Genomic DNA, 26,140 nt, shown 5'->3' with positions numbered 1-26,140 from the left:
TATTAAACTTCATCCTATTTACCTCAGACCATTTCTCCAGTTTGTCCAGATCATTTGGAATTATGACCCTGTCCTCCAAAGCACTTGCAACCCCTCCCAGCTTCGTATCAAATGCAAAATTAATAAGGATATTCTCTGTGCCAATATCTAAACCATTGATGAAGATATTGAACAGAACCAGTCCCAAAACAGACCCCTGTGGAATCCCACTTGTTACGCCCTTCCAGCAGGATTGTGAACCATTAATAACTACTTTCTGAGAATGGTTATCCAGCCAGTTATGCACTCACCTTACAGTAGCCCCATCTAAGTGGTAGTTGCCTAGTTTATTGATAAGAAAATCATGGGAAACCGTATCAAATGCCTTACTAACGTCTAGGTATACCACATCCACCGCTTCTCCCTCATCCACAAGATTCGTTATCCTATCAAAGAAAGCTATCAGATTGGCTTGACATGATCTGTTCTTTACAAATCCATGCTGGCTCTTACCTATCATCTTATTATCTTTCAGCTGTTTTTCACAGATGAATTCCATAATTACTTGCTCCATTATCTTTCCTGGCATATAATTTAAACTGACTGGTCTGGAGTTTCCTGGGTATAAGTACAAAATGATTTGACACATTACAGGGTAGCAGAGAGCTTGATTTAATACAGCCTCTGTTCGGTTTTATGCCAATGTAACTCCATTGAAGTCACAGGAGCCAGACAGTGGTGAATCAGACAGTGTAGAATAAGTTACACAGAAATTGCTGCATGTTGTGTGCTGCTGCTCCCACACTTCATAGATCATGAATATATTTGCTACCTGGCCCTTTTTAAAAGTGAAGTAAAAATTTTCCAGGAGCTGTTGGGAGCATGTATAGGTAGGTGTCTGTATCCTTTTCTCACATGCATTTCTGTCCTTTTCTCTCCAACAACTTGGGTGGGCGGAAGATTATAATAAATAAAAGCCTAAAATTATTTTGATATGATAAAAATATGTACGGTAAACCTACTGGCTACGTCTACACTGGCCCCTTTTCCGGAAGGGGCATGTTAATTTCAGAAGCCGTAATAGGGAAATCCGCGGGGGATTTAAATATCCCCTGCGGCATTTAAATAAAAATGTCCGCCGCTTTTTTCCGGCTTTTAAAAAAGCCGGAAAAGAGCGTCTACACTGGCCCCGATCTTCCGGAAAAAAAGCCCTTTTCCGGAGGATCGGGGCCAGTGTAGACGCTCTTTTCCGGCTTTTTTAAAAGCCGGAAAAAAGCGGCGGACATTTTTATTTAAATGCCGCGGGGGATATTTAAATCCCCCGCAGATTTCCCTATTACGGCTTCTGAAATTAACATGCCCCTTCCGGAAAAGGGGCCAGTGTAGACGTAGCCACTATGTATATGTAGAATGGGTGTTTGTGTTTTGGAGAAGCAAATCAACAATAGACTCAGTCAATGGAAGGCTCTTTTTGTGATGAATTATGGAGCATCCACTTCAGGGATATGCACATAATGTTAAAAGAGTTATCTTTGGGAATTGGGTGTTCAGCATGTTACATATTCTTTGTCTTAGGTATTTTTGGTGTGCTTCAGTCTGATTTTGTTTGGTTGGTGTTTATTTGATTTGTTTTTGCTGCTGTTTAATCCCTATTGGCTTGAGCTTCAAACTTCCTTGGAAATAATGAAAATTCAGCATTTTACTGGGAAAAAAATCTGTGAGGAATTTAACGCATTAAAGAAACTCATTTTGATTGCTACCTATCAGCCATTTATTACTTTATTACTTAAGATTTTGGCATATGTTACAGATGCTAGTATGTACTTTGATAGCCACAGAATATTTAGAGTGAACTGGGTTGCCCTATTGTGTTCATTGCTAGTTTTTCTAGACTGTTTTTGTTCCATCGTTACATGTGAGTATTCATTTAATGAAGAATGAATGCAAACAATCATTGTGTCATCTTCTCATAAAAGGCCTGGGCATTCATCTCAAAAGCATGCTGAGGGGTGTTAAGGCATACTCTTGTCATTGATTAGTTACCATACCCATAGCTACGAACAGCAAGATATAACTAGGCAGGTAACCTTGAAAGACCATTGCGAAAATAACTGGACTCAAAAAACTCTTGAGATCAGATTTACAGTCCTGGGATTTATCATCATTCCAGAAAATTACATTTGGTGGGAAATGCATTAGGAGTAACTTGAGAAGCATTCATGCTGTATTTAGTGTTCTGAAATGGTAGTAAGGTTCTGTGTGTTTAGCACACTAGGCAACAGCACCCACTAGACAACAGTTTGATCTTTGACACACACTTGAACAAGTGCCAGGTATTGGACAGCCTGACATGTGAACATGTTGTGATGATGCTCCTACAAGCGAGAAATGACTGTTTTGAGAGGGCAAAAATTCTGCACATAAGGATGCTTTAGTAAGTCACTTATCTTCTTCCTCTTTCTGTAAGGTCCAATCTTGAATGACAAACCTGAAGCGAAAGCAGCCACCATCCCAAAGGTGTCAGGACTAGAGCGCAGCCGGGAACTGAGCACCGACGTGCCCTTTGTGCTCCCTATCCCCAGCCCCCAGCTGGCTGCAGCCATTGTGACGTCTACGTCGTCTGCACCCACATCAAGTGCCAGAGCAAGCCCCTTGTTGAAGAAGGAGCCAGTGATCTCAGTACCAGCACCACCCAGGCCCACACCTCAGCCACTGCCTCGACCGCTGTCGCAACCTCATCTTCGACCGCAGTCTCAGCCTCAACTAATACCTGATTTTCGGACCCAGCATCAGAGTCATATCCCACCTTCTCTCAACTACCAATTGCATCATCAAGTGGCCCACAACGGACTCAATATCAGGTAGGGGAAAAAGGTGCCTACATAGGTCAAACCCTACTTCCCAGGTACCAGTAATTGAAAAGGTATTAAAATCTCTGTAGAATAGTCCATAGACTTGCTCATTTCTTGAGTAAGGTGCTCTACTTGTGAGATGCATTGTATAGGCCAACACCACAGAACCATGTATTTCCAGCAGTGTTGGGTAGCTCCTTAAAGGAGATTGTGACTAGATCTTCCCTAATGAACAGAGATTGTTTGGCTGTGGGGCAAAACATTTGAATTCCTGCTTCCAATGCATTTGCATTTTTTCCCCATCAGAACCAGTCAGGAGAGGCCTTAATAACAGGGGGACAGACCTGATTTGAACAAACCCATTTTTCCCCCAGTGGACTCTTATTGCAAAGCTATAGGGAATGTTTGGATTTGACATGATTTCATATATTCATGTAACAGTGGTGCAGTTCATTAGCTCACCAGAAATAGTGGGCTTAAGTCCATACCCTATTTGAGCTTTTCCCAGGGCACACAGTTCAAACTGAGGATGCATCTGCTAACAGTTGCATCAGAGTATGGTTCTCTATATAGAGCAAAAAAGATATTGCAAAGTAACATGTTCACCATATCTGTATGGCTAGCACAAGGCTCCGTTTGGTTGTCCATCAGAAATAAAATTGGGGTGAACTTGGAGAGTGAAGCAACTATCCAGTCAGTCTACAGGAATAAATGGGAACCTGAGCAGTCCTTTTGTTGGTGCAGAATACACATTATTCCTTCCAAATTGGCCTTATGAATTAAATTAATTCAGTTAAATAGTATTTGCACAATCTCCTAATTTCTTTTAGCTGCATAAAGAACAAGATATGGGATGGTCACTTACTACCAGCTTACCTAGCATGATGGGGTCCTTCCTGCTTGTGACCTTTAAGTGCTAATGCAATATAAATATTTAGTAACAACATCACATTGGCACTTTTCAAACAAACGCACAAGTGTCTCAGAATAAACTTAAAAAACAACAAATGGTCTGGTAGCACTTTAAAGACTAACAAAACATGTAGATGATATCATGAGCTTTCTTGGGCACAGCCCACTTTCTTCAGAGGATCGGAGTTTTTAGTTTAGGATGTGAAGACCAAAAATAAATAGGGAAGAAGAAAGAGGGGGGAAGGGAAAAATAGGAAGGTGGGCAGGAAACAAGGAGCAGAGGGTATGAAAATATCAAAGAGAAAAACAATTAGGCAGAACTGATAATATATAAGCACCTAAAGATTGGATAGTTAAAAGAAGCGGATAAGGATCATAGGATAGCAATTAGATAGGAAGGGTACTAAGGCAAGGATCTACACAGACAAAGAGCTGTTGACACCTTCATTGAATTTTAGGTTGATAATGTCCCAGCTATCAGTTATCTCGATTGAGGAGGTCATCAGTGTGAGAATTGAACTTAAAGATGAATTATAATTCCAATGCCTCTCTGTGTATTTGACTTGTAGAATTGGTTTGTGATTAGACAGCCACTTGGAGATCTTTTAAAGAGTGATTAGGTAGATTGAAGTGTTCCCCAATAGGTTTCTGTATGTTCCCTTTACGTATATCTGATTTGTGTCTATTGATTCTTTCCCATAGGGATGTCCAGTTTGTCCAATATATATAGCAGTGGGGCATTGCTAGCATTTGATGGCATAGATCAAATTACTGGATGTGCAGTAGCTTATGTGATTGATTCCAGTGCCATGTAACTCAATGGGATCCGAGTTACGAACACTTGAGTTATGGCCAAGTGTTTGGTCCGTAACTCATTCGTAACTCGGAGACTGGCTGTATATGATAAATAATAATAATTGCATTGATATTGCCCTTCCCTCACTCCCCAAAAGCTTTTAAGTTCCTGTGCCACTGAAAAAGAGTCTTTTTAAAACAGTAGAATTCAAATAATACAATATATACTGACGTATCATAAGACTTGTCTACACTACAGAGAAGATGGATCCTCCAGAGTCCATCGTCTAGCATTCGATTAACATGTCTAGCGTAGACCCCCAAATCAAACTCTGAGGGCAACCCCTCCAGTGTAATATACTCCTTGTTCTGTGGGGAGTAAGGGGGGCCAATGGGAGCATGTTGACACTGCAACGGCTCACCTTAAGGTAAGCCAAATCCAGCTATATATTTTGCATAGCTGGATGGCATACCTGAAGCTGACCTGCCTGTGTGTAGACCTAGTCTAGACCAACCTATATTGATTATGTGTAACACCACTGTAAAGCATGCAGGGCAAGCATAATACGATCATAATAACTCAGACCACAGCACTCTGAGAGCACGTCTAAACTACATTCCTCTTCTAAAAGAAAAATGTAAATGAGCCCGATTGAAAATGCAAATGAAGCGCAGATTTACAAATCTCGTGCTTTATTTGCATAATTATGCAAGAGCGCTGTTTTGAAAGAACCCTGTCTAGACTGTGGTTTCTTTTTCGAAAAAGCGCTCACACACGATTATGCAAAAGAAGTGTGAGATTTGTAAATCCATACTTCATTTGCATTTTTGATTGGGCTTTTTTGCATTCCTTTTTCGGAAGAGGAATGTAGTTTAGATGTAGCCTGAATGAGAAGACTAACCAAAAATGGAATTACAGTCATCGAGTTCTGTGATAGCAAGGGAACATGTTGCCAATGCAAGGTTGTTACAGGCTAAGAAAAGGAGTAAATTCAGGTGACATTACAGTACCTAAGCATCCTCTCACACACAGCTCTGACAGCTGCAGCACGTTCGGTCATGAAAAATGAATGTCTCCCAGCTTGACCCAAGCCAAACCCTGCCCTTTTGGGGAAGGTCATTGAGATCTTTAACTCCCATTTGGCAGCTTGCAAAAATGGGCAGAACAGATCTCTCTGCTTGGTGAGGTCATGGTTATAGAGCAGTGGTCCCCAGCGTTTTGGGGCTGCCGGGCGGGCGCCTGGGGGCAGGGCCACTCACATGCCGTGCATCCGGGAGCGGGACCACTTACGGGCCTGGGGGCAGGGCCAAGCATGTGCCGAACACCCAGGGCTGGCACCGGCATGTAACGTGACCCCAGGGCAGGAGCCGCCCATGCACCTGGGGCTGGCACCTGCTGCACACCTGGGGGCGGGGCCAGCCCAGATTGCTCCGCGGGCGCACATAAATGGCCCGGCGAGTGCCATGGCGCCCGTGGGCACCGCATTGGGGACCACTGTTATAGAGCCTAGCTGTCTCTGACACTGCACGGTAATGACTCTTGTATTGTAACAGGGTTTTTTTCTCTCTTCTCCACAGCAGGAGCAGCAGTGCCAGCAGTGCAACAGGCATCAGCCTTCCCAAACACCTTCCCCTCTCCCCCCAGATCCCTCTTCACCATTCTTCTGGCCCAGCCCTGCCTCTCTCCATCTCTAATCTCACTACCTCACACTTCCCTCTCAGATCGCAGACCCAACACCAGCACCTTCCAACCATGTTCGCCACTCCACCCACGCTCCCACCGCCACCAGCAATACCCGCCAACAGCCTTGTGATACCAGCACACCCAGCAGGTAGGTGTTCTGCTTTTCACCAACACTGGTTTCCAGTGAATGCATAGTGTTTACGGTGGGGCTAGGGGTCAGGCAGGCAAAAAACAACACAAACATCCCCTCCGACAGAGTCTCCTGAAACTGTCAAGGATAGTGTATTGGTGATTGATACTGAATTGCATGCTGAAGCTAGGTTAACCTGCAGGACAACTGTTGTATATTCCTCATTCTCTGACAAAAGGAAGAAGGGGAGAGGAGGTGAATCTGAATATAAACTATTATTACAGCTGGGATTTTCCATGGAGTTAAGCAGGACTTAGGCTCTCAGCTGGATTTTGGCACCATCAATTAATAAAGGGACTCAATCCCTACATGCTATTTAGACCTTATTTGAAGGAATTTGTTCTGGTCAGCAGGTAGAATAATAAAATAGGTCGGCAAGCGAGCCACCCTCTGCCCAGTGTTGGTCACCGAGCTCTGCCATTCCGTTTTTAGTGTGATTTTTGAAGCCTTTTTGAGAAGTTTCCTTTGTTCCCCCTCCATCTCTATGATCACTTTTGCCCTAAATGCCCTGTTGATAGTTTCTCCGTTAGCCTATAGCTGTTCCTGGCAGAGAGCCTGACAGCTAGAGACTTCCCTGAAACTCTGACTTGCTGGGGCCTCCTTTTGATCTGGCATTTGACTCTATAACTCAGCAGGAGTTATATACTGGAGGGGCGAACAAGGACAAGGATTGACAAAAATGTACCCTTCTTTTTCCTGTAAAGTCAGATAAAGAGAGTAGGGAGAAGGAAGGTAGGCTGCCAAAAACTCTGATGGTTTGGCCTGTGTTCATTTTCAGGGGCTAAACATCCTGTTATTTAGATTTGCTCTTTTTAAGGGGTGAAAATGAGAACTGTTCCCCAAAAATTCTCAAAACTACACTAGGCCAAAATATTCTGGCTTTTAGCCAGGGCTATCATAGTATGATGCCTGCTTTCAGTCACATGGCTGGGAACACATTGGGCTCTATAGTGCCCTTGCTTAAGGCAAAGAGATTTATAATCCCAGTGATAGACATCTTGGCCATAGTGCAAACAGATCCTGAAAGGAGGAAATGGGAATGTAGTCTCTAGAAGACCAGTCCTGCATCCTCCATTGAACCCAAGTGTGATTTCCAGTAAGAATTCAATGAAGTACCCTGCTCATATGTAGTAATTTGCCAGCAAAAGATAAGAGCTCATCTACTAACAAATAGATCATGCAGTAGGTTGGCCAGTTACCTCTGGACTGCTATGTGCACACTTCTACCAGCTATGTTATCCTTATTATGGTATCATGTCCCTTGGTAGCTAAGGTTGCCAGATAGTTTCACCAAAAATACTGAAGGTTCCCCCCACCCCCTCCAAAAAAAAGTACTGGGAAAATTGTGTTGAGGGGGGGGGGGGGAAACGGGCCACCGAAATACTGGACACCTGGCAACCCTATTGGTAGCACATGTGCACCAGTAACAGCACCAGTTTAGAAAAGATATTCAGAGGGAATATGAGTCTTTTGGGTTCTTCTTTCTTTTCCCCTCTAGGAAAAACCTTATTGCTTTTGTCCCTTTATATTTAAAATAACCGCTGCCCTGCTGTCATTCCTAGGCAGAGAGGCAGAGATCATGTTAGCTTACAGTATTTACATCTCAATGGTGCTAATAAGTTAGGTCTGTGCAAGATAGTATAACAAGGAAATGATATGCTTGGACTAGCATCTTTTTCTCTGAGAACCCAAAGATTGAATAGGTAATTTACTAGTAACCCTGACATGGGTTATTTGTCAGGAGCTTCATGGCTGACCCTGATGTATGCTAACCAAAGCTTTCTGACCTCCATTTTGAGTTTTATGGGGTATGTAACATTAGCAAAACAAAATGGCAGCCATCAGTATTCTTCTCTCTTGATCCCTGCCATATGCATACTCTTACAAAGGAGAAACAAATTATTGGGTCTTAGGGACTTAGTGGCAGTACAGGTGACACTCAAGTAACAGGTATTACTGATAGGCAGAAATAGCTAGTCCTGATTCCACTCACTAAAGCCCAATTTGCAACTGAGACACTGCTCTTATCCCCACAGTGTGAGCCCCTCTTTTAGAAAGCTTTTAATGCAGGCCAACCTTCTCTCCTCTATATTGTTCAGTGCCTATTCTTTTACTAACAAAGGCAAAGTTGTGGTGTAGGGCTAAAGTCTGGAGCCAGCTGCAGATCCACTAGACTGACTTAAAGTCTCTTAAAGAAATCAGATAGTGAAGCACTTATAACTGCCTGCTCTCTTTTATCCCTCCTTCAAAAAAAAGTGGATTATCTCGATGCTAACAGATAAGATCCAGTTTCTTTGAGTCATGCCAGAATTTAAAACAACAATACCACATTTTATTTTCAACAATTGTCTTTAAAGAGGTTAGATTTTCATTACAGTTATTTTCAATATATTGTAGTGCTTCTCTGAAGAAAATCTCACTGTAGGCGCTACACATTCAAGTACCAAAATCTTGACTATTACAAGTAGTTTTATTTTGTTAATCTTCATTTCTGTCCATGTGTTAGTCTGGTATTGTTATTATTTAATATTCTTGTAGCATGTAAAAACGGTGCTTCATAAATATATTGCTCTGGCTCTTGAAACATTTTTAAAAGTGTATCCTACAGTGACTTAAATGTCTTAGTCCTGTTTTTAAAAATTCTTTAAGCACTTAACAGCCTATTTCTCATTGACTTTCAGTGAAGCTGCATTCTTAAGTCTCATTTTCAAAAGTGACTTAGGAATCTAAGTCACTTATGGATACTTTTGAACATTTTACTCTTACATTTGAACTAGTACTTCAAAAGGTTCATTTTACCCTCTCTGATTCTGCTACAACTTAAATGGGATGTTTTCTAGAAATTATTAGAAGGTCAGGACACAAGTATCCCCAGCAGCATGTATGTGTGTGTGTTATCAGCATACTTGATAATACTGATAATAGTACAGCAGTGATCTCCGTGTGTACAGCACATAGTACAATGGATTCCTGATTCATTACTGGGGCTCTCAGGCACCACTGTAGTGAAAATAATAATTATAATATGTGTAGTCAGACATAGCACATAGCAGGTGAAGGATATACTTGCTCTCATTATTTTATTTATTACAGATGATTTATAACATGTCTGTATCTTCCATAATTCTAAAAGACCCAAAGAAGAGCTCTGATGGTTTATCTCTTTCATCAAAAGCATTATGAATGATACTGAACAATAGAAGTTATTCTCTCCTTGCCAGGTCTCTACAATTTTAGACATTTAAATAAATAAATTATCTCCCTAAATTCCCTATCACTAGAGCCTTGAGTGGATATAAAATTTATGTTCACATCTGTATCCACAAAAATGAGCCACAGACGTGGATACCCATGGATAAAGAACAGATATTTATGGATTTTTGGAGCTCTACCTAGCACTTCCCACTCATATCCAGGCCACCTCAAAGGTTTGAGAGGAAAACTACTAACAATTCCATAGTGTGTTAAATTCATTCCTTTGCAGAGAGACATGTTAATCTGGCACTGAAGATTTCAGGGTACATGAGCACTCCATAGGCCTTGTGAATTTTACCCACAGAGCCTCAACAAAAATATCGAGTTCATAACCTGTGCATGGCCCAAAGTAATCACAACTAAGAAACATCATACACCTAACTAAGGAGTTATTTACAAGTGCCCTATCAAGAAACTAACTATTCAATGCAGTTTAAAAGCTATAGACATTTAGTCCATTCCAAGTTGGGGGATGGCTTCTTGTAACTTATGTTTTCCTTTTGGGCCTGCCTTGTATTGGAATGAATGGGAGAGTAAAGTACTTTGTTCCTCATGGGATCAATTGTTATGTCAGGGTATCTTTACAAAAGGGGTGTTAGCTAAAAAGGGGGGATACAACTATTGAAATGAACATAAAAAATGTCATGCTGGGCTAAAGGTCTGATTTCCAGAAGTGCTCAGTCAATGGAGTGCTTAGATTATTGAAAATCCATCCTCATCTGGGAATCAAGGACCAGTTACCCTCCCATATTGACACTGAAGGGAGACCCTATATCAGATGATAGAACATTTTGTTACAGTAGCTGCAACCTTCTTCAGATCTTGAGCCAGTGAAATGAAATGTGCCTCTCCTCTTCCTTCTACCTCTCCTCTTCTACCCCGCACCAGTTTTCACATGGGAGAATAAATTGGAGGCAGAGGAGAGAGAAATGTTAATTAACTCTCTGATAAAAGAGAGAGAGTGTTCATATATCTAGTATTAAAGGTGTTGAGCCTCTCCCAGAACTGGTACATTATTTGGAAGAGCTGACTGAGACTTCAGTTTTCTCATCACAGGTATTCTCAGGTGCACTGTGCATGCCTCCTCTCCCCTCCAGCTCTCCCACGCACACTGGTTATATCAAAAGGAGAGCATGTCCAACCCCATGAGCCCGACTATGGAACAGTCTCTAAATCAGCTGTTACCAATCTTTTCCAGATGGGGACCCATTTTGACAATTCAGGAAGACTTGGTGACCCAGGCAATTCAAAAAATGTGTGAATGGCTCCTTAAGAGACACCTGGGGCGACACCTGGCAACCCTTTTGAAATGTAATGGCGACCCATATTTGGGTCCCAACCCATTGGTTGGGAAACTCTGCTCTAAATTCACAGGCTGAAGTGCTTTAAATAATACTGTACATACCAGCCTAGTTGGCTAATATTTAACATGAGCCACATTGTATGATACAGTTTGATTCCTGAGCTTTATCTTTCTACTCCCAGACTAAGGAGTGAAGTGAAAGGAGAGAGCTCAATCGCAGACCAGAGTTTGAGACTCACTGTGTGTATCCAAGGTCTCTGAATTGAGACCTGTGGAGTTGCCTTCTAGCTGGAGATTGAATAGCTTCCCCAAGGATATCTTACAGAGGGGGGCTGACAGTAAAATAGTGGGTTCCTTGGGATCCTATATTTCAGTTTTAACCAGACTGGGCTAAAAACAAAAACCCCCGTATAGGTTTGTAGGTCAGCCTTTAAGATGAGCTACAGTAAAAAAGAGACACTTAAAAATGCTCTCCTGCAATCAGGCACTAACCTGGTTGCTTCATACACACAACTCAATGGAACCAGTCATGTCAGGGTACATCTGGACAGCGGTGCTATTTTGGGATACCAGGGGTATCCCAAAATAGCTATTCCACGTCTTTTACATGCACCCATTATTTCGGCAAAACGGGCGCACTATTCCAGCACCCTGTAACCCTCATTCCATGAGTGTTAAGGGATTTCTCAAAATAGCGCATTATTTCAAAATATGGCACTGTATAGACAGCGCCAAATTTGAAAATAAGTTATTTTGAAATACATTAGAAATAAGCTATGCAATTTGCAGAGTGCAAATTGCGTAGTTTATTCTGAGATAAGGGTGCTATCTAGATGCACCCTCACATTGTGTAACTCTGTGGGTTAGCCCTTGTTTTCTTTGGAGGGATGGTGAATTTTATATATTGTCATTTCTTCATCCCATCACCTCTGCTTTGGTTTTTAAAATGCCTTTTTCAAAGGGACACCAAGTCAAATTTGGCCAAAAATGAGAATTTAACATATTTAAACCAATGCAAATATTCCTTGATTAAAAAAAAAAATTCAGTGGAAACAGGTTTGTCTTGCTTATTTTAAAACCAACCAATACTCTTCTGCAGGCTCCCAGTGCAAACATCAAACTCCTTTTCTCGTGAGGAAAACCTGGATGTGAAACTGACTAGTTTATTTGCACTGTCACAGATGAGGCTAATGCACCAAAAACAAAAAAAGGAGAGATGTTTAGATGTTCTTTCAATGTTGATCATGTAGAGTGCGGTTACAGTCTAGAAAGAGGAATCCATTGTGGGTTGAGAAGAAAAGGATTCATTTCAGTTTTGTTTTTTAACTTGATAGTGTCTCTTTTAAAGTGTTCTAACCTCAATATTCATGGTTGGGTTGAGGGAGGAGGGAGGAACAAGATTGTTTATGCTTTTTGAAGCCCCACTGTGTTTTCTGCTGTGATGACTCATGGTGTTCTCTCTTGTCTTTAGATACCAGCCTGTTGATATCATTCAACCAACCAATCATGTATTGCCAGCCTCATTCGGGGATTCTGATTGGTACTTTGTCACAGGCATCTCTCTTACCTCCACCAATGAGTCCTCACGTAGAAAACCACCACAGCATGACCTGCAGAAACAGGGAATGCCAGGTGAATATCTGACTCTCTTCCTTCTATGTCTTTGTGGAACTAACAGGCCTATAAGCCTTTGTGTCTTCTCTCTCTCTCTCTCTCTCTCTCTCTCTCTCTCTCTCTCTCATTCTCTCTTTCTCTCTCAAGATCATGAACTGCTCAGGCAAGAGCTGAACAACCAGTTTTTGGTTCAGTGTTCAGACTGAGCCAGTGCTTCTTTTAGCCCAGTGCCACTGCTGAGGGCAGAATTTCACCAGCACCAACACACCCACCGGCACACTTTCACTCCATTTCCATCAAGCTTACCCTAGATGCCACTCACGCTAACCTCTGCATCTCAAATGGTGCATACCCCAGCCCAAAATGTGAAGATAACTAAAAAATCTTGGGTGAAAGGCTTAAATGCACTGTACCAGTGCACATAGGTTTCTTTATTTCACATAGGTTTCTCTCTCCCCTATCTGCCAAGACTCCTGAATTAAGTCCCTCCACTTTTGAAGGATGTTCTCCTTCCCATTCAGAACCACAAACATTTATCATTACAGTTTCCTTGTGCTCCTACCTATAAACAGATACACTGTTTGTGCAAGTCTCAGGTTCCTTTATCTCTCTCCTTCATGGAAAACAGTCAGCTCTGTACTTTTCTTTAGATTAACAACACTTCTTTAGAGCTGCATCAATTGACTCAGCTCCTTGATACACACACACAAAAACACATGCACAGAAGAATAAAGTTTTCTAATATAAAATAAAAATGTCAAGAAAGATTTTGTGGAATAAACTGGAGTATGTAATGCATGTCTGCTTGCAGTTCTTACTGTAACACAGCACTTGCACTGTTTGAGTTTAATGTTGTCCTATATGGGTTTTTTCCGATTTTCCCAAACTGTGACCATTAGTCAATTTGGGATCCAATTATCTGATTTGATCAACAAACACTAATTTATAAGTGGCTCGCTTTTTTACAGGATAAAACCTTCTGGCCATGAAAGAAGCTTTCTCATTTCTTCACTGACAGCACTTGTAACACAATGGGGCTTTTCTGCTACTCTTAACAAAATCTTAGGGTATCTAGCATAAACCAGCTTTGTCAGGTTGTTTGTTTGTGATTTTTTAAGTACGCTCTCCCTATGTTCCTGGCAATTATTTTGTTGGGTTGAAAAAACAGGATTTAGCTTTTTCTTCCTCCATTGCATGCCACATTTAAAATGTATACAGTTTCCTTCTACTAGGACTGATAAAATTGAGCAATAACCATTAAAAGCAGCATTTGGGGAAAAAAATCTATTAAGGATGCATGGACAGTATTTCTCATTTTTCTTTCCTGGTGTGAGTTGCATGACAACATTGTTCAGTGATAATCTGCTTAACGACAGAACAATGGAAGTAATATTTCCTGCCCCAAATTGAGTTCCAGGTGCTTGCACAGTGTAGCCATATACAAATACCTTCTTCTCTTTTCTTCTGCTATGTAAAAACAGCCCTCTAAACATTCCTTGAAACTGGTGTGCTATTTGAGATCTTTGATATCTGATCCTGCTGACAGGTCCCACCCCACCCACCCGGGCCCTATTGACTTTCTAGTGAAAACAGGTTGCAAGGCTCTTTTGTTGTATTTTACTCACATTTTCTTATATTTCACTAAATCAGGTTTATTAACACTAATTCCAGAGAAGAGTGTTGAAATCTCCAGCTGCATGTGTTTAGTAATTTATGGTATTTACACTGGCGTGTACATGGCTCCAGTAATAACTGTAATTAATGAAATTACAAATCTGCTCTCCTACACGTAGAATAGCACATAATAGCAGCCGACTTGCTGAATGAGCAGCATTCTGGGGGGTACTTCTTCATAGTCCTTTGCCTTCCTGTTCCCCCCTTATTGTTCAAAGATGAAATATGCATTATTTCCTTTAAAAGGTGTTCAAATCCGTGCTGCTGAGAATATATATGGGATCCAGGTCACATGCAGGAGATGTTAAAGCCCAGTACTGGGAAGATAGGGTTGTTCAGAGTCAATCTTTCGCCAATGAGCACTGAACTATCTATTTTTTCGATGCAGGCGAGGGGAATTAATATCACGATCTCTGTACATGGATCGCTTGGGTCTCTTTCCAAAAAGCTATCTTAGCCATATTGGCACTGCCTATAACAAATAGGGGGAAATTGCTGACTGTATTGGCTATTTTTGTACTTTGTATTTTGGTTTTGTATTAGTGCTGGGCCTTAGTTGCAGAAGTCAATTTTGGATTAGAATCCCCAACTTTCTTTCTCCAATTCAGTGCATAGAAAGAGAGACCAGATTTGGATCTGGGAACAACTTCTCCACTTTTTTTTCCCTTGGCATCATGAGTGTTCTAGCTTAGACTTCTCTCTCAGTAACAATGAGGGGACCTGCTTGTGCTAATTTTGTTCCTCAGAGAGGCACTTCAGGGGCTGGTATACAACTAGATGCTGTCTCTTTGTTGCTGGGAATCAACACAGTCCACTCCCTCCTGAATGAGTATGGAATAGTCAGATTCTCCTGTTCTGTTAGATGCTGTTCAAACGGGCCATGTTTTGCCCGTTGAAATCTGTGTTTATTATGTGCTGTGAAACCCAAACTCAGCTTTTCTTTTCTCTTCTATTTCCAGTTTGACAAGTATGCTCCCAAATTAGACAACCCTTACTTTCGACATTCCAATGTGAGTGCTCATGTTTCTAGATCATTCTGCTGTTTAAGTTTCTACTTGCTGCTGCATTGCTCAAATGTCTTTAATTGATACAGATGGGAGTTTGATTAATCAGTCTATAAAGTGTTGTGTTTTTGTTTGAATGTCTTGTAAATGTAGAATCTTGATACTTTTCAACTTTTTATTCTGCGTTGTTGTTGCTGTAGCTTTAGATTGCTAAGCCTAGGTAGTTGGGGAGAGATTTCTAAGGGTATGTCTACACTACCCTGCTAGTTCAAACTAGCGGGGTAATGTAGGCATACCGCACTTGCAAATGAAGCCCGGGATTTGAATTTCCCGGGCTTCATTTGCATAAGCGGGGAGCCGCCATTTTTAAAACCCCGCTGGTTCGAACCCCGTGCAGCGCGGCTACACGGGGCACGAACTAGGTAGTTCGAACTAGGCTTCCTAGTTCGAACTACCGTTACTCCTCGTGAAATGAGGAGTAATGGTAGTTCGAACTAGGAAGCCTAGATCGAACTACCTAGTTCGTGCCCCGTGTAGCCGCGCTGCACGGGGTTCGAACCAGCGGGGTTTTAAAAATGGCGGCTCCCCGCTTATGCAAATGAAGCCCGGGAAATTCAAATCCCGGGCTTCATTTGCAAGTGCGGTATGCCTACATTACCCTCCTAGTTCGAACTAGGAGGGTAGTGTAGACATACCCTAAGAGAGTAGTTTATTGCAGTCAGAGCTTCACATGATGCAGTGCCATAGAGCACATGGTCTTTTCACAAAATTTTGCTAGGTTCCAAGACAAAGGGTACATCTACATGGCAATAAAAGACCCAGAGCACCCCAGTGGCTGGCCCAGCTCAGCTGATTCAGGGTCACAGGGCTCAGGCTGCCAATATAGATCTTCATCTTCTCCCAGACTAGAGTCTGAGCTCTAATGCCCTGCAAGGAGGGTGGGTCTCAAAGCCCAGCCTCCAGCTTGAGTCTCGGTACTGTGAGTTTTTTATTGCAATGTAGACATATCCTAAACGAGACCAGCGGCCTCATCCTGCTCCTCATTTCTACACCAAAACTGCATCCATTTTTGGTACAGTCTGTTCAGGAGAGGCTCAAGCAAATCTGAAAACAATACTTTCCTCTAAGAGATGTATATATTGTGCAGCTAGTCTGTATTAGTAGCCTATGTATCCAGGGTTAATATTTGCTTTGTCAAATGAAGCATTTTCACACGTCCCTAAATAGGATTGATTAGTTATAGATTTACTAATTCTGTTTAAAAAATAAAGTCAAGCAACACAGGATTTGGGGTTTTTTGCCTTTCTAGAAAAAGAGATGGGGAATGATCCTTGTTTAAAAAAACATAGCAAATTTGGTAGTTCAGCATGTTTGAAATGAACAGTAAAATGCATGATACTGGCATTTTCAAGTTTTATTTTGGCTTTTTAAAATTTCATCATGATGTTGGAGCGGTTTTGCTTCTGCCATGGCTATTGTTCATATTGTCATCTTCTTTTGTAGTTCTTTCCAACCTATCCTCCGGCAATGCCTGGAATGCCATCAGTGCTTCCACATTCAGGTCCTTTTGGGTCTCTTCAGGGAGCATTTCAACCGAAGGTACACAATTTTTATTATTGCATTAGCACAGGCTTTGTTCTTTCAATGGGAAACTGTGACCAGAACTATATTAATGGTGATTATATGAATTACCTTTTTGATCCGCTCTGCTGCTTTTGTGGCCCTTGAATTGTTTCTCTGAAGAGAAATGCAGTGAGTCAGATGGAAGTCTAAGGTCTGATCTACATTACAGAGTTATGTTGTTGACACAAGGCAGCTTATGTTGACCTAACTATATAAGCATCTACAGTAAAATTTCGCTCCTGATGATATAACTGCTTCACTACACTGCTTTAATAATTCCACCTCCATGAAAAACACAGAGCCAATGTCGATGTAGTGAAGTTGATGCATGTCAATGTACACATTGCGTTGCTTACATCAATTGCTCCTGACTTTTTGGAACCCTTCTCCCACTGCTCAGTGTGACAATTCAGTCTGTACAAGCATTGCTGGTGAAGATACAAAACAATGGAGTTAGGAGCATAATATGGACATACACAAGCAATTTAATTACTGCAATGGCAGTATGCTGGCATAACTTTGGTCTACATAATTTTATAGTGTAGACATGCCCAAAGTCAAAGCTTAGCTACGCAGAAATTTAGGGTCAGATAAATTATTTAGTTCTAATACAGCCTGATGCATTCCAGAGTGCTGTGCCTATTAGACTTGTTCACAGAGGTCACTCCCGCAGTTAGATAGCAGCCAGCTGTGGATATGAAATTGACTATCAAATCACAGGAACGATAGAGAGGAAGTGTTTTTCAGTGGTTAGAGTAGGAATGAGGATTTGAGTTCCCAGGTCTGACACTGATTCCCTTTCTGACCTCCAGCAAGTCACTTACCTCTCTGTGGCTCCGCTTCTTCTTCTTCTTCTTCTTCTTCTTCTTCTTCTTCTTCTTCTTCTTCTTCTTCTTCTTCTATAAAATGAGGATAATTATATACACATTATATATGGTTTTGTGAAGTTTATTTAATGTCTGTAAAATGCTTTCAGATGCTTAGCTAGCGTACAGCTGCAAAGTATTATTCTAACTCATGCTGAATGGCAATATTTGCAAATTTCACTATTTTAACATTAAAGAAACTTCTGTGGCACAGATTTTTTTTCAAACTTAATGTTCTTTTTTTAAAAATTGAGAAAGTGTACTGAAAACATTACATCTTTTCCAACAGAAAAAAATCCATAATACACAGAGATTATTGATGATGTAGTAGTGATAAAACGTGTTTATACCTTCCTATGTGATGTGGCATTATAGCTCTCCTGTCATTTCTAAACACATCTCTGCAGAGAGATGAGAAATTATCTGTGGAATTACTGTTTATTGAAGGGCTTGCAGATACACTGTTTGCATTTGAAAGATCATTTTTTAAACCAGACCAGCAAGAAATTTTGGGCCAGGTATGCATTTTGTTCACATTAATGAACAGTTACTCACATGACTTACATGAAGTTGATGATGATTAACATCTTACTGCTGTGATTAAGGACTTGACAATATTGTTAATGGAAGCTAAAGGAGTTTTTCAGTGATTTCTCTAGGCTCTGTGACCCTTTATTTGCAAATAGTGTGGACGCCATAATAAATTACCTGTCGCAACTACAGCATTGTACAAATTAAGTAGAAGAATGGCAGAGTAAGTTCTCCAGTTGAATCTAGGCAGAAAGATGGGCCAAGGGTGGAATTTCGGAAGAAATGATGTAATTACCTAGTTTGGAATTCTGCCAGAACAGCACAATTAATGTTTCTGTTCTTGTGAAGAACTCCAAAGGATCGCTAACAACCAGAAGTAGTCAGGGCCTCAGTTTTACATCTCATCTGAAATAGATGCACAAACCCTACAGAACTATCAGTGTTGTAGAATATCTCTGACATAAGAAGATAGTGCAGTTTTGCTACAAGACTGCTTGTAATGAGACATTTGAGACACTGAAGCTGTGTTTACACTGGCCACTTATTCTGGAAAATCAGCTGCTTTTCCGGAATAACTTGCCAGCTGTCTACAGTAGCCCCTTGAATTTCCAGAAAAGCACTGACGATCTACTGTAAAATTGTCAGTGTTTTTCCGGAAAAAGTCCTTTTCTGGAAAACTGTTCCGGAAAAGGGCCAGTGTAGACAGCACAATAGTGTTTTCCGCAAAAAAAGCCCCAATCGCAAAAAAGACGATCGGGGCTTTTTTGCGGAAAAGCGTGTCTACATTGGCACCAACGCTTTTCCGGAAAAAGTGCTTTTCCGGAAAAGCATCCTGCCAATGTAGACGCGCTTTTTCCGGAAATACTTATAACGGAAAACTGTTCCGTTTTAAGCATTTCCAGAAAAGGGTGCCAGTGTAGACGTAGCCTGATAGTGTCCTCTTCTGTTTTCCATCTTCATTATAAAGCTTTTTATATCATCTTGCGGTAAAATACCACGAGACCTTTTCTGCAGTAAGAAGGAAAGAGTGAGCACAAGTCTTTTTCACTTCTAAGCAGTTCCAGGTACTATGTAATTAGGTTTTATTTTATTTTAAGGGATAAATATATAGAACACTCACGGTTAAATTGCACAAGATCAGTCTGCTGCTGTGGTTAATCAGTAACATGATGTGGGCACTGGGCATAGAAGCTAACATCTGGAGAGACATGAATGAGATGAAAAATTTATCTGCAACTTATCATATACTTTTCCAGTTCCCTACAGGAGACAAAGCTGAGCTCCTGCGTGAAGCCACACAAGTTACTGTCACCTCCTTTTTTTCTTCCTGTCTTTTCTTCCCATGCTACTTGATTACATTCGAGATAATTAGGACACACCAGAGGCTTAATTCTAGCACAATGAATTCAGCATTCCATGTCCTACAAAGCAAAGGGTTTGCTTTTTTCCTTTTCTCCCTCTCCTCCTCATCACTCCCATGACACCTGCCTTAGGCCTAGTGTGTAAAGCCACACATACAAATCCAGGCTGACTGTAAACTTCTCAGTGAATTTCCCAAAAGCTGTTCTCACAAGCTAAGAACTTGAAAAGGTCAAAAGTATTCAGTCTCCTTTGCTGAAGGAAGTAATCACATCTGTCCTCAGGAGAAAGGAGGACAGAATGCCACACCATCATTAAAGTGATCTGAGGATTCTTGACTATATCATAGCTCTGACTTTTATTTTTTCCCTGACAAAGACTCTGAGAGCTTATGAATGCTGGTCTGTGAAGGGAGTGTGCAATTATTTAATTTAAATTTCTCAGATCAAGTTGTTAAAATTACCAAAAAGAAACCCTACATAATTGTTCTTGAAACATGACTGTTTGGAATCCACAGTCCCATGACCTAAATTCCAAATAAAACAGCCAACCTGCGAATTAGACCTAAGCTCTCTGAATTCAGCTTTTTAGGGACAACAGGTGCCTTTTTTTTTAACATATAATTCCAAGTCCTGGGCTTCAATTCCAGCCAGCCAAAGGAGGGCTCTGTGAACTAGTCTAGAACCAAGAAAATTCAAATGGCAGCATGGAGGAATAGTAACTAGAATTTGTACACTCCAGCTATGTCCAGACTGCCATAATTTTCCGGAAATGCTTTTAACGGAAAAGTTTTCCATTAAAAGCATTTTCAGAAAAGCGCATCTAGATTGGCACGGACACTTTTCCGCAAAAGCACTTTTTGTGAAAAAGCGTCCATGGCCAATCTAGACGCACTTTTGCACAAAAAAGCCCCGATCGCCATTTTAGCCATCGGGGCTTTTTTGCGCAAAACAATACTGTGCTGTCTACACTGGCCCTCTTGCGCAAATGATTTGCACAAGAGGGCTTTTGCCCGAATGGGAGCAGCATAGTATTTCTGCAAGAACACTGACGATCTTACATGAGATCGTCAGTGTTCTTGTGGAAATTCAAGCAGCCAGTGTAGACAGCTGGCAAGTTTTTCCACAAAAGCAGATGATTTTGCGGAAAAACTTGCCAGTCTGGACACAGCATTCAAGTCTACATCTACACTGCAGGCTTTTTGCGCAAGAACAGCTGTTGTTATGCAAAAACTTGCAGAGCGTCTACAGTGCATGCACGTTCTTGTGCAAGTAAATTTACAGTACAGTGTTGGAAAAGAGGGCTTCTTGCAGAAGAGTTATTCCTCTCCCCACAAGGAATAAGCCTTTTTGCACAAGAGCTCTTGTGCAAGAAGACAGTGTGGACAGGCAACATGGATTTCTTGCACAAGAAATCCCTATGGCTAAAATGGCCATCAGAGCTTTCTTGTGCAAGAGAGTGTCCACACTGCCATGCTCTTGCGCAAAAGTGTCCACACTGGATGCTCTTACGCAAAAGCACATGGCAGTGTGGATGCACTCTCGTGCAAGAATTTTTGCACAAGAACTCTTGTACAAAACAGTTCTTGCGCAAGAGGCTGCAGTGTAGACGTTGCCCAAGATTTTAATCTTCCTTGCAGAACCAACCGAGTAAACAATTGAAAAGAAGTTGGGAAAGTATTATTATAAAGTAGCTACTAAGCACACGCTAGGATTTACCATTCCTACCGCTAAAGCTACTTCTACACTAGGCTTGCTAGGATATTTCTGCCTGAAGTGATGCTAATATAGATGGGCTGCATTTTAGCCATTGTGTCTTCTGATGGCTCAGACGGGGCAGGCTGATCTAATGGACAGAACATTAGCCTAGGACTAGGGAAAGATTGGTTCCATTCCTGGCTATCAAATTGACAAGCTATGAGTGGGCATGTCACTTTACCTTTTCTTGCCGGTTTCCTCTCCCAGCTTTTGCCTAGTTACACTGAACACTCTTTGGGTCAGGAATTCTTTTTTTATGTGATTGTACAGCATCTGTCACAATAAAGCCATCATCTCAGTGGGGTCATTAGGTGTAACCACTGCCAAATACTAATAAATGGCTTGATGGTTAAACATAGTTGAGACCCAGTGAGAGATCTCAGTTAGTACTAATACAGCAATATGTATGTTCAAAGCACAGTACGAACACTGACTAATTAGTGCTGCTTAATACAGCTTGAGATATGAAGTGAGCTGCTAGTACAGTACGGCATTACTCATGATATTTTCTTTCCTTTTAGACTTCAAATCCAATTGATGTAGCAAATAGACCTGGCACAGTCCACCACGCCCTTCTGCAGAAGACTCCAGGGGTAAGGCAACAATTTGTAATCTCTCTTTTACTCATCCTTTCATTCCAGTGAACCATTTGATTGTTTATAATAAATAGAACACAATTCAAGAGAGAACTAGGCTTTGCCAATTGAACATGCTGTTATGGCAATAACCTCCAGCAGTTCATGAATGCAGGAGGATTTATGGGCTCATTTAAACAACGTCCACCGGAAGTGGAGCAGGAAACCCTTTAAGCTCTTTTTGCTTAGCCTTGTATAGAGAGCAGCCGTTTTTAATGCACTTTATTGTAGGAGGATTACTTGGTTCTGAAAGGCCTAGGTGCTATTTGGTTGCTGGCATGCAACTACTTTATCTGTCATAAAATCCTCTTGTGTTTGGTGCAAGAAGTAAAAGAGACAAGTTTTTAATGAAATTCCTCCCTTAAGGCTTATGGGTTTCCTGTGTCAAAAAGACTTCTCTAGAACAATGCCACCTTCTATGTTTTCATTTGTTCAAGGAAGGAAGTTTGCTACCTTTCCTTATATTGGCCAGTTTCAGAAAAATCTCTCATTTTTATTTCTGCTTTCTTCATAGGTGACCGACCCCTATAGACCACCAGTAAGAGTAAGTAGGAGTTGTAAAGGATTTTTACATTTTTATTAAATACTATTCATATTCTTTTGAAACTTAATATGTACAGCATGAGTCTTGCATTGATCCTTTACTTGAAAAAACATAATCAGCTACATCTCAGGAATACCATTCATGTTAAAACTCAGTTTTCTTTTACATAGAACTGTTAAGTTCCATTTTATCATAGACATTGTAGTAGTCTCCATGGCCTTTAATGTGCTTTTGAGGATAATATGTAAGGGTATGTCTACACTACCCTCCTAGTTCGAACTAGGAGGGTAATGTAGGCATACCGCACTTGCAAATGAAGCCCGGGATTTGAATTTCCCAGGCTTCATTTGCATAAGCGGGGAGCCGCCATTTTTAAAACCCCGCTGGTTCGAACCCCGTGCGGCGCGGCTACACGGGGCTCGAACTAGGTAGTTCGGACTAGGCTTCCTATTCCGAACTACCGGTACACCTCGAATACCGTGTACCAGTAATTTGGAATAGGAAGCCTAGTCCAAAGTACCTAGTTCAAGCCCCGTGTAGCCGCGCCGCACCGGGTTCGAACCAGCGGGGTTTTAAAAATGGCGGCTCCCCGCTTATGCAAATGAAGCCCAGGAAATTCAAATCCCGGGCTTCATTAGCAAGTGCGGTATGCCTATATTACCCTCCTAGTTCGAACTAGGAGGGTAGTGAGACATACCCTAAGTGAGAAAGAACAAAGTCTGTCTCTGAGCCCCGGTTTTCAACACTGAATGCTAATGTCCACCACTCTCAATTACAGTTGGTAGGGAAACTAGACAAATACCACACCTTGCTTTTTAATTCTCCTTTATTTAAAAAAAATACATGTAGTCAATTTCATGTCACCAAAAATGTTAATCACCTTCCTCTGCCAACTGAGGTTTTAGTCTTTCCCATTTCTTAACTGTTTTAAAGAAGAGGGAATGAGTGATTATATCAGATGACTTTGTAGACTGTTAGCTCTAAACTAATCTACATTTTTATCCTTTTGGTTGCAGAAGCCTGGGAAGTGGTGTGCAGTTCATGTACAGATTGCCTGGCAGATCTACCATCACCAGCAGAAGATAAAGGTAACAAAGCCAGTTTAGTCAATAAAGTCGAGTCTTCTGACATACTGTAGGCTAAATTATAGTGACTAATGAGAAGGAAGCAGAATACTAGTGATGATGCTTCAGCTTGTGATGTATAGATTAACTAAGACTTTCAAACTTTTAACATCTGTGGCAGAAATTGTCAAGTTTGTCTGAGGGCAAGAAAGTTGGGTTGAATGATAGCAAAAACACGCAGCAGGTATTAAGTATGAAGCCAAAGGAAGCTCAGAAGAAGGGGTGGGGGATGGTAATTTTGCCCAGGATCCAGCTTTTTGTGAAGCATACATGTTTAATATCATTTCCCTTCTGCACTAGTACCTCCTGTGGAATATGGAGTGTTATCCTATTCAGAATGAAATGACCGATACGGTGAAGGACATTTTACAAAACATAGAGCAGGCGAGTAGAATGATAGTTACTGTGTTAGAGGTTGTTGGGTTTTCTTCTTTGATTCTGTGGGGGGTTGGGAGGGAATTTAAAAACCGAAAAGGCAACAAGATTAGGTACGCTGGGTGCCATTACAAACTCAATGTTCCACATGCCAGGTTCCTACACTTAGAATAGCAGCTACCAGAGTAACACAATTTCCATACTGATTTTTTTCATGGTTCCCACTGTAGCTCTTGTCCAGTTTATGTTTAATACTTACTACTTTTGTTTGGAGCTTTTTAATTAATGCCATTAAAGAGAAAAAGACTTATTTTCTCAGCATAGATGAAGTTTGTCAAAGTAGTAGTCTGGCTCTCTGCTAATAGCCTTGCATACTCTAGGAGGAGGTTCAAAATCTCAGTCAGAGTCTGAGACAGTTTTCTTCTTTCCTCTTTTCCTACCCCTTTCATTTGGTGCTTATTAGCTGTATAAAAGGAATAGTCTGTGAAAGTCTCTCTTTCTCTCTTCCTCTAAACTGGAGCAACAAAACACAGAACTCTGTCGTCAACTCTTAAGGGCTTCTGGTTCTGTCTGTAACTTTCAGCCTGTGGAATGTATTTTGTCAGGTCAAGACTGCAGACTGATCCCAGGGTGCAGTGCACTCAATGTATCACGTTGCATGCTCCGCTGTGTATGCTACGGGGCTAAGAACTCACTTCTAACCTTATTCATGTGAATGAGGCAGGCAGCTGAGAAGCTGTGGAGTGAAATGGTCTTATAAACGTTGTCAGAGCATGACTACAGTATGTGACCAGAGACACTACCGTCACACTCACTAACTCTCCCTGGCAGTACTAAGCAGCAGAGAGCCTGAACTCTCTCTCTTTTTTCCCCATACAGAAAGCAAATTTATGAGATTGTTCTTGTATCATTTCACAGCAAATGCAGCTGGATCCTCACAAGCTAGACATAGGCGGTAAACTTGACCTGTTCAGCAGACCTCCTGCCCCTGGAGTTTTTCCAGGATTCCATTACCCACAAGACCTTGCCAGGCCTCTGTTTTCCACAACAGGTAAGGAGAGAATCAGTGCAATGTTAGTCTACAGACTGGTTTGAAAATATTAGTGATTATTGGTAAACTGCGTCTGTTCTGCTGGGTCTTCCTATTTCAATCCAGGTGGAACTATGGATTATCTCACAAAGCAAGAGATGCTGACAGTTTACAGTGAACTCTGATAGGAACTGCTGCTTTTAGTTTAGTTTTACACATGCCATATAGAGCTGGACAAAAAATGATTTTTCAAAAAAATTCAAAGTTGTTGCCAAGTGTTTGCAGAGGGTTTTTAAATAGATTGATTTTCTAGTTTTTTTAAATTGTCTATACTGCATTATACTCTCCCAAATTTTTGGGTTTTGTCTGCTAAAAACATGGTTTTCTGAGAACAAAATGTTTCAGTAACAATTGATTAAAAATTACAGAAAACATAAAAAAATTCAAAGTTGACTATTTTTCCTAAAAATATTTTTCCCACCTAAAACAGAACACCATATAGAACACCATATAATTCACACTACATTATTATAACTCTGATGCTCTTCTGTGTATGGCTGTTTGTTTGATATAAGTTTCATACATACAGAATGAGAAGTGATAGTCTAGGACAGTGGTCCCCAACGCGGTGTCCGCGGGTGCCATCGTGCCTGCTGGGGCATTTATGTGCACCCGCTGAGTGATCAGGGCCGGCCCAAGCCATTCTTGCGCCCCGAGTTCTGGGCACGTGGTGAATGTGCGGCCCTGCCCCTGGGTGCACAGCGCATACGTGGCCCCGCTCCCCAGGTGCCCGGCAGCCCCGAAAGGTTGGGTACCACTGGTCTAGGAAGGAGTACTGTAGAAAGAGATCTAGGGGTCAAAGTGGACCACAAGCTTAATATGAGTAAAGAGTATGACACTGCTGAAAAAAGCAAACTTGATTGTAAGATGCATCAATAGGAGTGTTGTGAGCAAGTGTTGTGTCTGCTCTATTCTGTGCTGATTAGGCCTCAGTTGGAATATTGTGTCCAGTTCTGGGCACCACGCTTCAAGAC

General features: G+C 41.3%; 1 protein-coding gene across 9 annotated transcripts in view; it reads left to right on the top strand.

Moving 5' to 3' along the window:
* FBRSL1 (fibrosin like 1) overlaps positions 1-26,140 on the top strand; it is a 1,043,303-nt gene that overhangs the window by 986,889 nt on the left and 30,274 nt on the right. For 6 of the 9 annotated variants that reach the window (XM_075898375.2, XM_075898366.2, XM_075898368.2 and 3 more), the window contains 10 exons: positions 2,447-2,840; positions 6,117-6,370; positions 12,442-12,602; positions 15,218-15,268; positions 16,766-16,861; positions 21,920-21,991; positions 22,548-22,577; positions 23,594-23,665; positions 24,002-24,085; positions 24,995-25,127. In XM_075898375.2, coding sequence (XP_075754490.1) covers positions 2,447-2,840; positions 6,117-6,370; positions 12,442-12,602; positions 15,218-15,268; positions 16,766-16,861; positions 21,920-21,991; positions 22,548-22,577; positions 23,594-23,665; positions 24,002-24,085; positions 24,995-25,127 — 1,347 coding nt within the window. The remainder of the gene's footprint in view (positions 1-2,446; positions 2,841-6,116; positions 6,371-12,441; positions 12,603-15,217; positions 15,269-16,765; positions 16,862-21,919; positions 21,992-22,547; positions 22,578-23,593; positions 23,666-24,001; positions 24,086-24,994; positions 25,128-26,140) is intronic. The other 3 variants (XM_075898367.2, XM_075898369.2, XM_075898378.2) reach the window with 1 other exon arrangement.

The sequence above is a fragment of the Pelodiscus sinensis genome, chromosome Z (assembly GCF_052426305.1).
Source record: "Pelodiscus sinensis isolate ZL-2025 chromosome Z, ASM5242630v1, whole genome shotgun sequence".
Taxonomy (NCBI): Eukaryota; Metazoa; Chordata; order Testudines; family Trionychidae; genus Pelodiscus; species Pelodiscus sinensis.
This window is presented reverse-complemented; position numbering and strand designations above follow the sequence as displayed.